General features: G+C 49.4%; 2 protein-coding genes across 2 annotated transcripts; one reads left to right on the forward strand and one right to left on the reverse strand.

Moving 5' to 3' along the window:
• The first annotated feature begins 2,374 nt into the window (after positions 1-2,374).
• Positions 2,375-6,703, forward strand: LOC119292197 (signal recognition particle receptor subunit alpha-like). The gene is made up of 10 exons (XM_037571029.1): positions 2,375-2,516; positions 2,672-3,721; positions 4,437-4,521; positions 4,643-4,738; positions 4,838-4,990; positions 5,077-5,184; positions 5,682-5,801; positions 5,931-6,056; positions 6,158-6,241; positions 6,346-6,703. Exons 2-10 carry the CDS (start codon positions 2,682-2,684, stop codon positions 6,469-6,471), a joined length of 1,938 nt encoding a protein of 645 aa, XP_037426926.1. The 5' UTR covers positions 2,375-2,516; positions 2,672-2,681; the 3' UTR covers positions 6,472-6,703.
• A 5,902-nt stretch (positions 6,704-12,605) lies between these two features.
• On the reverse strand, positions 12,606-15,024 carry LOC119292198 (scarecrow-like protein 6). Its single transcript, XM_037571030.1, has one exon. The coding sequence runs from the start codon at positions 14,814-14,816 to the stop codon at positions 12,888-12,890; it is 1,929 nt and encodes a 642-aa protein (XP_037426927.1). The 5' UTR covers positions 14,817-15,024; the 3' UTR covers positions 12,606-12,887.
• Positions 15,025-15,324: the final 300 nt, after the last annotated feature.

Below are 15,324 nucleotides of genomic sequence, written 5' to 3' on the forward strand. Positions count from 1 at the left end.
ATTATGATCGTGTCAGTTTCATTGCTACTGCTTTCTTCATGACTTATACATGTTCCTCAAACTATGAGATTATGCAACTCCCGAATACCGGAGGAACACTTTGTGTGCTACCAAACGTCACAAGGTAACTGGGTGATTATAAAGGTGCTCTACAGGTGTCTCCGATGGTACTTGTTGAGTTGGCATAGATCGAGATTAGGATTTGTCACTCGGATTGTCGGAGAGGTATCTCTGGGCCCTCTCGGTAATGCACATCACTATAAGCCTTGCAAGCAATGTGACTAATGAGTTAGTTACGGGATGATGCATTATGGAACGAGTAAAGAGACTTGCCGGTAACGAGATTGAACTAGGTATTGAGATACCGACGATCGAATCTCGGGCAAGTAACATACCGATGAGAAAGGAAACAACGTATGTTGTTATGCGGTTTGACCGATAAAGATCTTCGTAGAATATGTAGGATCCAATATGAGCATCCAGGTTCCGCTATTGGTTATTGACCGGAGATGAGTCTCGGTCATGTCTACACTTTCGTGGCCCTTTCTTTTTGAGGTGCTGCGAGCAAAAGGGTTCTCGGAGATATGGATCTCTTGGATCGACACATTGCTTACATCTGCTAGCTCGAGAGTCATGGTAAACGGTTGTGCTGGCGCAAAGTTTATGCATGCCAAGGGGCTTCGGCAAGGGGATCCGACCTCCCCGTTGCTTTTCATCATCGCTATGGATGTTTTCATCTCACTGGTCATCAAGGCGCATGAGCATGGGATCCTCAGCCCTATCACCGGTTGTACTCTGATGTAGATGCTCTCCTTGTATGCAGATGACGTGGTCCTCTACATTAGGCCTACCAGATCGGAGCTGCAACTTGTGAAGGATCTGCTTGGTATCTTTGAAGTGACTTCCGCTTTGAAAGTGAACTTTGCCAAGTCCGCGACAATTCTCATAAGATCCGAGGAGGAGGACGTGGAGCTGGTTAGGAATGCTCTACCATGGAAGATCGACTCCTTTGCTTGCAAGTACCTTGGCCTACAGTTAAGCATCAAGTAACTCAAGCGGAATGAATGGCAGCCGATTGTAGACACGACTCTTCACATTATGCCCGGCTGACAGCATGGCCTAGTCACTAGGCCCGGACGGCTCGTCCTGGTCAATCAAGTCATGAGAGCTAGGCCAACGCACCACCTCATGGTGGCTGAGGCGCCCAAGTTGGCCCTACAACAAGTGGACAAGGGTTGTCGCGCTTTTTTCTAGGCTGGCACGGAAGCTGTAAACGGTGGCAAGTGTGTGGTGTCTTGGAGGAGAGTATGCCGCCCCAAGCAGCTCGGAGGGTTGGGCATCATTGATCTACACAAGCATGGTATCGCTCTGAGACTCAGATGGGAGTGGCTTAGGAGGACGGATTCGTCTAGGCCCTGGTAGGGCCTAAACCTCATCGCGGATAAGCAGGTGGCACATGCATTTCGGAGTCTAGTCCAATGGCGAGTCGGGAACGGAGAGCACACCCTTTTCTGGAGAGACAGATGGCTCAACGGAGGCACGGTTGTTGAGATTGCACCCTTGGTGGTCGCCAGAGTCAAGACACAAGTGGCAAACAAACGCCTTCTCAGAGAGGGGCTTTGTATGCACGCCTGGACAGGCGACATTACCGGGATCCTTGACACTGACGCTCTTGCACAGTTCATTAGGCTCTGAGAGTTACTTATGGATGTGCAATTGGACTTGGAGCTGGAAGACACTCCGCTTTGGGCCTGGAACGAGTCCGGTATCTACTCGGCAACATCGGCGTACATGATGCTTTGTATGGGAGGGATACGGTTCCACTCCTTCATGGCCATCTAGAAATGTTAGGCGCCGCTATCCTGCCGAATCTTCATGTGGCTCGAGGTGCAATATCGCCTTTGGACTTCGGATAGGAGAGCTAGGCATGGTTTACAAGACCAAACTTCCCCATGCCACCTCTATGTCCAGGACGAGGATACGGTGGACCACATCCTGCTACAGTGCGTGTACGCCAGGCACATGTGGTTTCTTTGCTTCACCGGGATCGGAGTGGACCTAACCCTATGCCCCACGCCGCAGTCCCAGACTGCAGATTGGTGGTGCGAGGCGAGGAATCGGATAGCCAAGACGAGCAAGAAAGGCCTTGACACGGTGGTAATGTTGATCCGTTGGTCTCTGTGGAAGTAGAAAAATGCTAGAGTCCTTGGTAGGAGCGGCACGTTAGATGTGTTCGGCGTGACAGAGGCCATCTCTCACTCCCTTGGCAATCGTTCATCCTATCACGTGCACAACGTTTCACTCCCAACGCGGAGTCGCGGACGCCGAGACGGACGCAGTCAACCGGCAGACAGAGCCGGGTCGGAGTTGGACGCCCCCTCCACCCAACCGTCCACATTGGCATATATCCCACCCGCTGACACACCGCAAAAACTAATTTCCACTTTTTTTCTTTCTGTGGTTTCTTCTCCTCCGCGAGGAAGCAAGGAAGCAAACCCATCGCTCGTCATCCCAAGGTACGCACCTACGAATTCCCCAATCCCTACCCCCGATTTCCCTCCATCAATCAATCGACCCCACGGATCGGGGCGAAATCGCCCGATCTGCTCACCTCTGGATCCCGATCCGACGATTTTCCCCGGCTAACCGGCGTCCGATCCATCCGATCCAGGCCGGCGACGATGCTGGAGGAGCTGCTCATCTTCACGCGGGGCGGCCTGATCCTGTGGTCGTCCTGCCGGGCCCTCGGCGGCGCGGCGCTGCTCAAGGGCTCCCCGATCGACGCGCTCATCCGCTCCTGCCTGCTCGAGGAGCGCTCGGGCGACGCGGGGTTCGCCAAGGACGCCTACGCGCTCAAGTGGACCTTCAACAACGACCTCGGCCTCGTCTTCGTCGCCGTCTACCAGCGCATGCTCCACCTGCTCTACGTCGACGACCTGCTCGCCGCCGTCCGCAAGGAGTTCTCCCAGATCTACAATCCCAAAAGGGTCTCCTACGATGATTTGTTCACGGAGAAGTTCCGGCAGCTGCACCTCGAGGCCGAGGCGCGCGCCGAGGCCATGAAGAAGTCCCGGCAGCAGCCCGCCAACCCCTCCTCCGGCGCTGGCCGGGCGTCCGGTGGCCCCGCCGGCAAGAAGCTCGGCCCCAATGCTCGCAGTCGTGGTGGGGGCGGTGCTGGGAAGAAGAATTCTGGGTCTGGGAAGGATGATTCTGATGGCGACTCCGGGAAGGAGCAGAACGGTGGTTTCACCGCTAACGGTGGTAGCGTCGCCAAGGGTGGGCACGAGAACGGCTCCACTAAGGACAGCTCTCGCACCGCCGCCCGGGCTGTTGTTGCTGACAGTGACGGCAAGGAGAACGGGGACCCCAACGACGGGGCCTTCGATGTAAATACCTTGCGTAAGAAGACAGGAGGAAAGAAGGGCGGCGGCGGCAAGAAGAACGATGTGAAGAAGGCGGCCAAGGCCGAGCCCAAGAAGGCTGTCAAGCAGATGAGGGTCTGGGACGACAAGCCGCCCAAGAGCGAGAAGCTGGACTTCACGGACCCGGCCGACGAGAGAGGGGAGGAGGTGATTGAGAAGGTGCTTACCGACCAGGGGGACAGCATGATGGATAAGGATGAGGATCTGAGCAGCGATAGTGAGGACGAAGAGGATGAGGGAGAGGAGAATGCTCAAGCTGGCCAGAAGAAGAAGGGCTGGTTCTCCTCCATGTTCAAGAGGTATATAAGAATTGTGTTCTGCATTTGTTTGTTCTTGTCATTAGTAGCCTACTTAATTAATAATCTCTCTTTAGTTGTATTGGCTTAACAAGTTGCTAGTAGTGTCAACTCAAACCTATTTTGCGCTCCGGTGATAAGCTATAACATAATGTTTTTCCATACTAATTCTATAGTTCAAACCGCGACATGGAAATAGCATAGTAGATAGTTTATAGTCTTCAGAAGCACTATATGATTTTCATGTCTTCTCATTGGTCATTATCTGAAATAAAAAAATAAGTTATGATTTGGGTCTCCATGATTTGTTGCCTGATGACAAGATTTAGTATCCATTTTCGTTTAGGAAACAGATACAGGTATGTGAGACAAGATTTATATTCACCCAAATTTGCTAGCTAAACCATTAGCTAACTGCATCGCTGGAGTAATGCCATTGCACCTGCCACCTCATCAGTTTGCACACTTGATACACACATACCTGGTAGAATAGCAAGTTGAGCCTGAAACCTTGAATATAAGCATGTTAACCATATACAGGGTACATATCTGAGGTGGTGGTTGGTCTTTAACTGCCTGTAATATGTTAACTAGAATTTTTGTTTTCTTCTAACATCCTGCATTCAAGTAGTGTTTACCAGCTTGTTAGCTTTCTCACAATTTTGCAATCTATGAACATATCACTTAATTGCAACATTTGTATTTTTTCTGTGCTCAGCATTGCAGGTAACAATGTACTTGAGAAGTCTGATCTGCAACCTGCACTCAAAGCTCTTAAAGATAGACTGATGACAAAGAATGTGGTATGCATTTCTTCATTTACGTGGCGATTTGCTTCATATTTAATAACCCTATTAGTAAACCAGCTCTTTGTAGTTTGGTTCTTCATCTGTCTGGGTAATGAAATTGACCTTATTTCCGCAGGCTGAAGAAATAGCAGAAAAGCTTTGTGAATCAGTAGCAGCTAGCCTTGAGGGCAAGAAGCTAGGTTCCTTCACAAGAATTTCTTCTACTGTTCAGGTTTGCAGCACACACCAGTCTGAATCGCTTCACATTTACATTCAAGCAGACATTCTGTACAGCTTCCTCATGCACTTCATTTGATTTTCGCTTCTTCAGACAGCTATGGAGGAGGCTCTTCTTCGCATTTTAACTCCAAGGCGATCCATTGACATATTAAGGGATGTGCAAGCTGCCAAGGAGCGTGGCAAGCCATATGTCGTTGTTTTTGTTGGAGTGAATGGAGTTGGAAAATCTACCAATCTTGCAAAGGTTTAATATATTTCAAATGCCTGACATGAGAAAACATACTAAATATGAAGAATTTGCTCACGTCATCCTGTCTTGCATCTTTACAGGTCGCTTATTGGCTTCTTCAGCATAACCTCAGTGTCATGATGGCAGCATGTGATACCTTCAGATCTGGTGCTGTTGAGCAGCTGCGGACTCATGCTCGCAGGCTTCAGGTACTGACCATCTCCTCTTGAGTAACACAACAGTTGTATGTACCCAGTTTTGCAACATCTCATATTGAACTTTGTAGGTCACTGTTTTGTTTTGTAATCATATAAGAGTAATGTTATAATCATAGTTTGTGCGCATATCGTGAATCTGTTCCGCTCAAGCAGTATAATGCACTTCATTTTGTGGAAAACCAATTGGGAAGAATCCTACTGCATGTAGGTAAAAGAATTAAGATGTAATGCACTTGATGAATCTCTAACCTCATCAGTGGGTTTAGCTATTCCTTGTCATTAGTATGATTGTCTGTAAATGTGACCTCATTAGTTCATCTGCATATAACACATCTTTTGCTTAACTGGTGGCAAAATATGTGTCCTGCTGTTTTGTTCAGTTTTAGTATGTGTGCTTTTCTTCCCAATCCCAGACGCAACAACCTGTACCTTTTTGAACGAAACCACCAGCTTGTGATTGTATCCTTACATGACGACATTGTGTACAGATACCTATATTTGAGAAGGGATATGAGAAGGATCCAGCAGTTGTAGCGAAGGAAGCTATTCAGGAAGCCACTCGGAACAAATCAGATGTTGTTCTTGTTGATACGGCTGGTCGTATGCAGGTTGGTCTAGTGGCTTAGCTGCAATGTACTCGTTTCTTTTTCTGTTCTTCTTCTTGAACTGTGCCGTTCTTAACCACCCCACTCTCACACCATTCTGATACATTCTGTGTGGCGAATTGATATTGCCAGGATAATGAGCCACTGATGAGAGCACTCTCCAAGCTCATCAATCTCAACAAGCCAGATCTGGTTTTATTTGTGGGAGAGGCATTAGTTGGGAATGATGCAGTCGATCAGCTCAACAAGTTCAATCAGGTACTGGTTTTGCAGCGACAGACAGATTGAAGCAACCAACACACACGCTGTATTTTCTTTCGTTGCTGACTGCTTTGAAATTATCTCTCTCTCTTGAACAGAAATTGGCAGATCTTTCCACTGTTCCCACAGCGAGACTGATCGATGGTATCCTGCTCACCAAGTTTGACACTATCGACGACAAGGTAGGGGGAACTTGTGCCGAACATATGCTTGATTAATAATCACTACAACCAACCCCTCTTTTACAGCTTCTGATGACGAGTATATATATGAAAAATATATGCAGGTCGGAGCCGCGCTGTCCATGGTTTACATATCCGGATCTCCGGTCATGTTCGTCGGGTGCGGCCAGTCCTACACTGACCTGAAGAAGCTGAACGTGAAATCCATCGTGAAGACCCTCCTGAAGTAAAATGGTAGTGCTAGTACATGTCGTGCTCCGATATGTGCCGCATTCAAGGAGTCTCTGTTATATCTCCGAAAATCCCCCGTGACATCGTCGTTTTCTCGTTTGGTTTGGCGTGAAACTGTCGTCCCTAGCAAACTTTTCTGGTTGCTGTTAACTTGTTCTGTTGTGTGGATCGTCGTGCTTGGTTGCCTCGTCAGAAATTAATTATAAATACAATAATATGTGCCTTGTTTCATATTGTGTTTGCTTGTCTTGGATAGTGTTGGCCTGGCTGGAAATCTATCGAAGTCAGGTCGTTGCCTAGACATGCGAAAATGATGAAATCTCGTCGAAACTGTCAGGTGAAGCAAAGTAGGGCTGCATACCTGATTTATCAATGCCTCTGATGAGAATAGAACATCAAAATAATGCAAACAGTTGGTTGTACTTATGATGTTTGTACTCCCTCCGTCTCAAAATTCTTGTCTTACATTTGTCTAAATATAGATGTAGCAAGTCACGTTTTAGTATTAGATACATCCGTATCTAGATAAATCTAAGATAGAATTTTGGGACGGAGGAAGTACAATATTGTGCCCAAATGGTGGCTTGTGCGGCACGCACATTCAGCAGACCCAAAGATATTGAAGAAGCAGCTGCTTCTTACAAAGATGGTACGGGTATGGGTATGGGGTATGGCGATGAGCTGGTTGATGAAACAACCTTTGGCCTAGGACCATAATCTTACACTCCGTTCTGTTTCATAATGTAGTGCATATAGATGTTTTGAAAAGTCAAACCTCACAAACTTTAACCATGTTTGTGGAGAAAAAGCATTCATATATATCATTAGATTCATCATAAGACGCAGTTTCATATTTTATATATTTTGTATTGTATACATAAATAGTTTTCTCTATAAAATTTGTCAAAGTTTGACTTTTCAAAGACATCTGTATGCTCTAAATTCTAGCCTTACAAAACGTAGTAGTATATTTTAAGACGGAGGTAGTAAGCTGGTTTTCCACTTTCAGTATAGTGATCTAAAAAAGCATCCAGGCCCATGGACATCTTGTGAAACCTTCTTGTTGGTGTCTGTCCCTGATCTCTCTTGGACTGGAGCCTGAAAACTTCTTCTTGCCAATCATGGATGCAACTGCTGCTCATTTCCTCCTTCCTCGCTGCATCTGGCAGATAACAGTTATCTTCCTGTCTCATATTCCGATCTCCGCCCTTCCCCCGGCGACCGCCATTGACGCGCATTCGCCCCATTGTCCAGCTCCGGCCTGTCTCTCTCTCTCTTCGCAAATCCGGCCCATCATCAATCAACAGGATAAACATTCCAGCCACATTATTACATCACTTTCACTATATATCATCATTATGTATTGCAGTGTTGCTCACTTTCCCATTGTGTAAAGTATTTTTTTTAGCCTGAGATTCGATGGCCACAACCACAACACATGACACACATATGGTGAACTCTTAGGAGAGACCATGGGGGAGGAGCCTTGCCCTCGAAGTTATTAGAGGGGCATCTCATCTCATCTCCTCTCCTCTCCTCTTCCTGTCGTTGCGCCGGCGGCCCCTTTTCGCGTTTGCTAGATGCCTCACGGAAGACAGACTGGTGTAGACGCATTAGCGGCCGTCCTCCTCTCCCCTCCTTCGGAGGGGATATATTCCTTCCCTCATGCCCTGCTTTGCTTTATTGAGTTGAGTTGCGGTGCCAAAAAGAGTTGTTTGTTGTGTTGTTTAACCTTGCTGCATGATTTTTTTTTACACAATCATCTTAAGCACGCACTCCAGGAGCACAATATCTCCGATTATTCCGCCGTGCACTGCACTTGCTGGTCATTTTTTTCCCTGTAAAAAAAGAACTAGTATATGTGGGTAATGATCTGACAGGCGATCTCAAAATTATACTTCTATTCCTACGTAACATATCCAACCCTTCTTGGTTCAGGGTTTTCCGTTTCCGAAGACTAGTAAAATAGGCGGATTCTGGAACTCCTGGCATGAAATTAGGAGTGACAGTTAGGGAAGGTTCTGGTTTTCAACGTCGCTTAATTAGTTTTTTTTTAAACAGGTACTCCCTCCGTCCCAAAATAAGTGTATCAAGCTTAGTGCAACTTTGTACTAGAGCTAGTACAAAGTTGAGACAGTTATTTTGGGACGGAGGGAGTATATTCAACCAAATCAACCCATCTTAACTGAAGGAATTCGCTACGAATCTCATGTCAAACTTTTAAGCATGACAAATCTGACGGCCGGGATGGCAATTACGTTGTCATGAGCATGACAATTAATTTCCTTCAACAAGCATGTCATGCTTAAGAATTTGATGTCAGGTTGTTAACATTTCCAAAATTAAACTCTACTTATTTCTGGCATGCATGCATCCAATTTATTCTTTTTTGTCAGCGGAGGAAGCAGCAGGAGCCAAGATTCTATCTATCTCAAGTGCCACTTGGCAATTCAGACCAACTGAACAGCTTCCTTTGTCCTGGTAAGTGAGTGAGTCTTCCACAAGTCTCCTACCAAGCAGCAGATTACATGCATGCATGCATGCACATCTACTTTTCCGCTCTTGTGTATAAGACTGAAAGACTAACACGAGTGCTGTCTGTCTGTCCATCTGTCTGTGTTGGTAACTGTTCAGCTTCAGGGTTACGACGGAATCAATAATGGACATGTATGTGTCAGGCAGCAAGTAGGCGTGACTCTTGCTAGACTTGCGGCGCATGCTCACACATGTGCAACTTAACCCTAGTTAATGTGAATCCGCAGTTGACTTCAAAAATAGGTGAGTCTTTCGGTTCTCGAACATTTCGTTTGTTCGAATTCATATGCCGGAACATGAAGAACTAACAAAGTCTTCTCTAGCTTCTACTACCATCTTAAGACTGGTGGAAAATACATTCCACACATTCAAATATCTCGCCGACATCCTTCCCTTCCGCTTCCTCTTCTTCGAAACCAGAGACCCCTTCATGTTGAGACCTCAGCTCTTTCCTGTGAAAATCCTGCAAAATTTCAAACTTATGTTGGGAACATTGCGGTGAAAGTGTCTTTTTGTTAGGTAATATACAAGTGTGCGTGTCCATGAACTTCATAGCTCTTTCTTAACATAAAAGAACACTATGTTATATTAGAAAAAGTGGGAAGAGGAAGAAAAGTCCCACAGTCTGAACCGAATCCCACTCTCCGAGGAGGCTTCACCAAGACACACCCTCCTCTTTAGATTTTTCCTTTAGTTTAGCCTCTCTCTCTCTCTCTCTCAGAAAGGCGCCGGTCTTTAGCTCTTTCCAGGGGCGGCACTCCTTGTGTTGGTGCCCACAAGCTTGATGCTACCGCTCTGTTCAGTGCTCACTCCTTGTTGTGTAGGTGAGGCTTTCAGGATCCGATTCCCCGGGTCTTTGAGCTTTCAGGTCCTGTTGCAGATCAAAATGGCTTGGTTCCACTTTGTGATCTTGGTGATTCATTCATTCACTCATGGCGCTTTAACCGCTTCGCCCGTGCGCCGAACAAAAGCGCGCGCCTATGGGTTTTTAATAATGGTAGGAGATGGGTGCATTGCATATTTGCATGGGGAATAAGTAAAGCAGGTCTTAGTCTTTGCAACTGATGGATTGGTTTAGAACTGCCTAACCATGGGGTTACTGGTTAGGCTGTTCTTGTAGTGGTTGCAGAATTGCAATTTTGTTGGGTGCCTGAGGAATGAGTTTTCATCATGAAAACAAATGATGCATTCAGTCAGTGCTCAGCAGCTATTGGTACCTTTTATAGCTAGCACAGAATTACCGCAGATTCATCATCTGTGCAGAGTGGAGGCCTCAACTTGAGAACCAGCATCTGAATCTTCAAGCCATATATTTCAGCTTCGCATGAAGTGTTAAATTTCCCCTGATGCTCATGGATCAGTCCTCCACAAGCCTAACTCTGATCTTTTCATCCTCATTTTAGGTGACATCTTGAACAGAACAACTCCACATTTCACCTCCTCATATCCGATAACGTGTCGACTGTAATTCTTCTTCTTGAGACGATGCGAAATTGCGCGAATCTGACAATAAGACAAAGCCTGAATGAGAGAGCTCGGCACCTTAGGGACAGCCATAACCTTATCTGTGTATTCAATCAGTCCTGCAGATAGCATCAGGGGAGCGGCAGCAGCATAAGCATATTGGACTGTACCCTCGCAACATTGTCCCAACGTGGACGAATTTGGGACTGCAATTAGCAGCACAGGTGCTGATGACAGGAGATGCCTGGTGCCATTGGGGTAAAGCACGGCAGCTTTACGCTGCGATTGCCATCGGAACAAAACACGCGATTCGGTTCATGTTGCAGCGAGAAATTCCATCTTGATAACCAACTAATGCCTGTCGATCACCCGCGCTGCTGCGCAAACAACGGTAGGGGCTCACTTATCTGCTCCAGAGAAGATTCGCGGACGAGACTTGTTATTTCTCCAACCCTGAGGAATAGATAGATAAATATGATGAGCAATGAAGCATTCATTCTTTGAGCATGGATGGCACACGTGCGGTCCATACCCGCCCTAGTACATACCCAGAACTTCAGATCATGGCAAGGTAATTATCAGCTATACATTGACAGCTAGGGGTCAGTCCTCATTACTAATCTTCTTGTGACTGCATTTGAAGAAGATGCTTACAATGCTGATTGTTTCCCTTTTCATCTGACAGAAGGAAGCAACAAGGAAATTGCTGGCATCAGGGTTAGCAGTTAACAATGTTAAGATGCTGCAAGTATTAAATGGGTAGACAGATTTTTATGTTATTTATTTTCACCTGAGAGAAGGAAGCAGCCGAGAAATCGGCGGCGCCTGAGTTAACAATGTCAAGATGCTGCAACCTGCAACTTCAAGTATGAAATGAGTAACATATACCCAATTGCTAAGTTGAGACTTCAGAATAAGAATGACAGCATATGCATACGAGGTATACCACGCAAATCCAATCAAGCAGTGGATAACAAATTGTGTAGATGAAACCATCAACACTCATGAAAGATCCTTTCGCTCGGCGAACTTTGGAGATCATACGATGCAAACCAAAATCTCGCAAACAAACAAACAAACAAAAATATGTCTGCTGCTTTATGTTGTGCCACTAACATCCATGGCCGCTTTATTCTCGGTCTTGCTGCATTCCACAATTGTCAACTTGTAAATGTTCTCTGTCCCAAGTACAATATCAAAAAGGCGATTATTGTTCTTAAACATGCATTTCTCATGCAATGCTACTTTCCAGGTGTCTGGAGGTTCCTGAAGGAGAGAGCTTTCTCAAGGCATCGGATTACCGAGATCTAAAATTATGATATTCTATTTTGTTTTCACTGTACCTCACCTCACCACTCATGCATTAGCATCTTCTTGTCTAGTTTTAAGAATAAATATAACAATTTGTTTTGTTGATATCATGGAAGTTGGACTAGATAAAAAGTTAACTGATAACTAAAGATACAACCGTGCGGCAGCAATTTGCCCGAGAAAGTTTTCTAAATTTATACAGCATATGCGCTATCGATTTCTTTTAACTGAAATGTACAAAAGTGTTATATCAAGATCTTCATTGATCTGGACCAAAGGCAAAGTTTGTCTAAAAGCCAGTGTTCCTAACAATTTCAGAACTTTCAGGGAAAATGATACACTGCAAAACCAAAGCTTCTGATCATGTATGATGCCTAACATAAATTTACCTACAGAAAATACCTTCATTGCTAGTACAGTGAGCTACATTTAGTCGAACAGAGCAAATATGGTATTACAGAGTATATGTAGCCTGCTAGCTTGTAATTCAATCAAAAAAGAGTCCCATGTGAATAAAAATGAGGAAAATGGACAAGTAGTGCAATACACAAATCTTCTATAATCCGCCCGTATGTAGATAAAACTTCTAAATTACTAGCAACTTTTTTTTAAGAACTCTTTGATTCAAGTTCAAGAAAATTTGATCATATTGGCTTGCTGTCAATTTGGCGGATCCTGGAAGATTTGAATGCCTTGATCTTTTTGACTAAATGCATATTGTTTTCCCAGTCGATCACCACCAACAGAGCTGAATATTATTTCTTCACTTTTTTTTACTGTATGCCTCATTTCACATTGAACCAATAGCGAACCAATAGCGAGATAAATGGGCCGAATAGCGGCTTTGATGGAACATTTGAAACACCATAACCATATTTTGATTCCACATGAAAATAGTAACATGAGTACTAAAAATACATTGATACTGTACCAGACCTTGCAGCCTGCCAAACAATCTACTCAAAACAAGTGACATGATCAGCAGAACATCCATCAAGGTGGCGGCGAAATGCTTAGCGAGTAATTTGATCGTCGCAGCAGAAACATTTGTTAGGATCATTAGTCCTAACTAACCTACCGACTTGTGTTCATCATGGCAGCTCCTTCAGCACCTCCATGCCGACACCGACACCAGCTCGGCGCGCTGCCAATGCAGGACCAGCGACCCGGCGCGCTTCTCCACGCGGAAGCCCCTCACCGGCACCTTCTTCAGGAGCGAGTCGGCCTGCGCCTCGGCGAAGTTGCTTATGTGCACCGGCACGAACCCGGCCGAGGTGAACATTGTCCGCCATGGCAGCAGCTTGTCGCCGGCGGCCGCGGCCTGGTGCCTCCTGATCACGCAGCTCTCGATCTTTGGCTGGATCAGGAAGCGCTCGATCTTGCTCGCGACGTCGGGCTCGGTGCCCACGGCGTCCAGGGACTCGAGCAGGAACGCGCAGGACTGGAATGCCTGGAGCAGGTGCGCCGCGAACGGCAGCTCGCCGCGGTCACCACTGCGGTCCACCGAGATGACAAGCTTGGCGCCGAGCCGCCTGACCAGGTGAAGGACCGATGGCACCGCGGCGGCGTGAACCGAGCCGACGGGAAGGTGCACGGCGATGGCGTCGCCGCCGGCAATTGCGAGGAGCTCCGTGGGGTCGACGGAGTCGAGGTTGAACACGACGAACTGGAAGGGCACCCCGAGCTCGGCGGCGAAGTTGGCGAGGTTCTCGTGGATGAGCTGCAGCTCCAGCGGGTGGTGCGTCGACGGCAGCACCAATGCGGTCACCTTGAGCGCGGCGCCGGGGCGGCGCTGCGCCAGCTCCTGCATCAGCGACGCCCACTGCTCGCCGACGCCGATGTCGAAGTCGAGCACGTGGATGCAGCCGGCGCCGCCGAGCTCGTCGAGCACGGCCTGCACGCAGGTGAAGTGCGCGAACTGGAGCACCGGGGAGAGCTCGGAGAAGGCCTTGTAGGCGCCGAGCTTTAGGAGGACGTCGACGGGCGTGGACGCCACGGCCGCCGACGAGGCGTGGGCGCCGGTGGTGTCGAGGGCAACGCTCAGAGCCTCCTTGAAGTAGAAGGCGGAGCGGAGGAGCGGCGTCCCGGCCGCTGGGGCGGCGGGGAGCCGGTGATTGAGCCGTGCCAATATCTCGCGCGCGCCGTAGGCGTCGCCGGCCTCGACGAGCCTGGCCGCCTCGGTGAGCTGGTCCACCGCCGCCGCGGCCGCGCCGTCGTCGGCCGGCGCCTCCGCCTTGGGCTTCAGGGCGGCCGCAGCGCCGTGGCCGGCGAAGGGGGCCAGCTTGGGCGGCGCCGCGCCGGCCATCGGGTGCCGCTTCGCCGGCGCCGGCGCGTCGAAGGAAGGGAACGCGCCGCCGTGGAACGCGTGCGGCAGGTGGTGCTGCTGCTGATGCAGGGCGGCGCCCGGCGAGGGGCGGAACTGCTGCTTGGCGTCCTCGCCGGCGAGCGTGAACGGGAGGCCGTGGCCCGCGCCCCCCATGAGCGGCGGGTGGCGGGGGAGCATGGTGATGCGGTCGAGGTCAAGATCCGGGGGGTCGGCGCCGTCCATGGCGGGCCCGGAGCCGTCGTCGTCGTCGTCGTCGTCCCCGCCGCCGATGATCCAGCGGAGGAAGGTGCTGTCCTGCGAGGAGGGCGGCGGGTGCGGGTGGCCCTGGCCCTGGTCCTGCATCGCGGCGGCGTGGGGGTCGCCCCAGCCGGCCATGTCGAGGGGCGGCAGGTGGTGCACCCAGTCGTCCTTGGCGTCGTCGTCCGGTGGCGGCGGCCATGCCTGCGCCTGCGCCTGCGCCGGCGGGGCCGCGGACACGTTCTTGGCGAGGGCCGCCACGCCGGCGGGCAGGGACGAGGGGGAAGACAGCGTGGGATGCGCGGCGGGGCTGGCCCGGCGGTCGAGCACCGACGCCGGGTCCCACAGGCCTCCTCCTCCGCCGCCGCAGGCGAGCTGCTGCTGCTGGTGCTGGTGCTGGTACTGTCGCCGGTCGCCGTGCGCGTGGGCGGGCGGGAGCAGCTGGAATGTCGTGAGCTGCTGCGTGGGCATCGATCCCCCTCCCGCACGAGCTCCCTCACCTCACCTCACCGCCATCGCCGCGCCACAGCAGCAGCAAGAGGAAGAAGAAGAGCTCCGAGTGATCTGCTTCTCTTGCAGTCGGAAAGTAAGACGGCTTAGCGGGAGCGGCGGGGGGCCATTGGGAGGAGGAGGAGGAGCAATGGCGGGGTGGGGGTGGAGAGGGAGGGGGGAGCAGTGAGCGTCAGTTTTATTCGTTGGGGGGGCGTCCGTGTCACGTTGCGGAATGGTGGTAGCGTGCAACGTGAAAAAGGCACCCAGAGCAAAGCAGGCAGCCTTCCTTCTTCCCCCTTCCCCTTGGCCGGCCCCTCCCGACCGATGGATCAATCGTCGACCTGGCGCCACCTTTCCTGCCTTTCTTCTACCTCACACGACGACACTGGCCATAGGCTGCTTTTCTCCCGCACACGCTTGGCTCGCCCGACCACTCCATTGGCCGTTAAGCTTGTCGTAAAGGAGGACGTACACGTGTCCGCGTGTG

This window comes from Triticum dicoccoides, chromosome 4B (genome assembly GCF_002162155.2).
Source record: "Triticum dicoccoides isolate Atlit2015 ecotype Zavitan chromosome 4B, WEW_v2.0, whole genome shotgun sequence".
Taxonomy (NCBI): Eukaryota; Viridiplantae; Streptophyta; class Magnoliopsida; order Poales; family Poaceae; genus Triticum; species Triticum dicoccoides.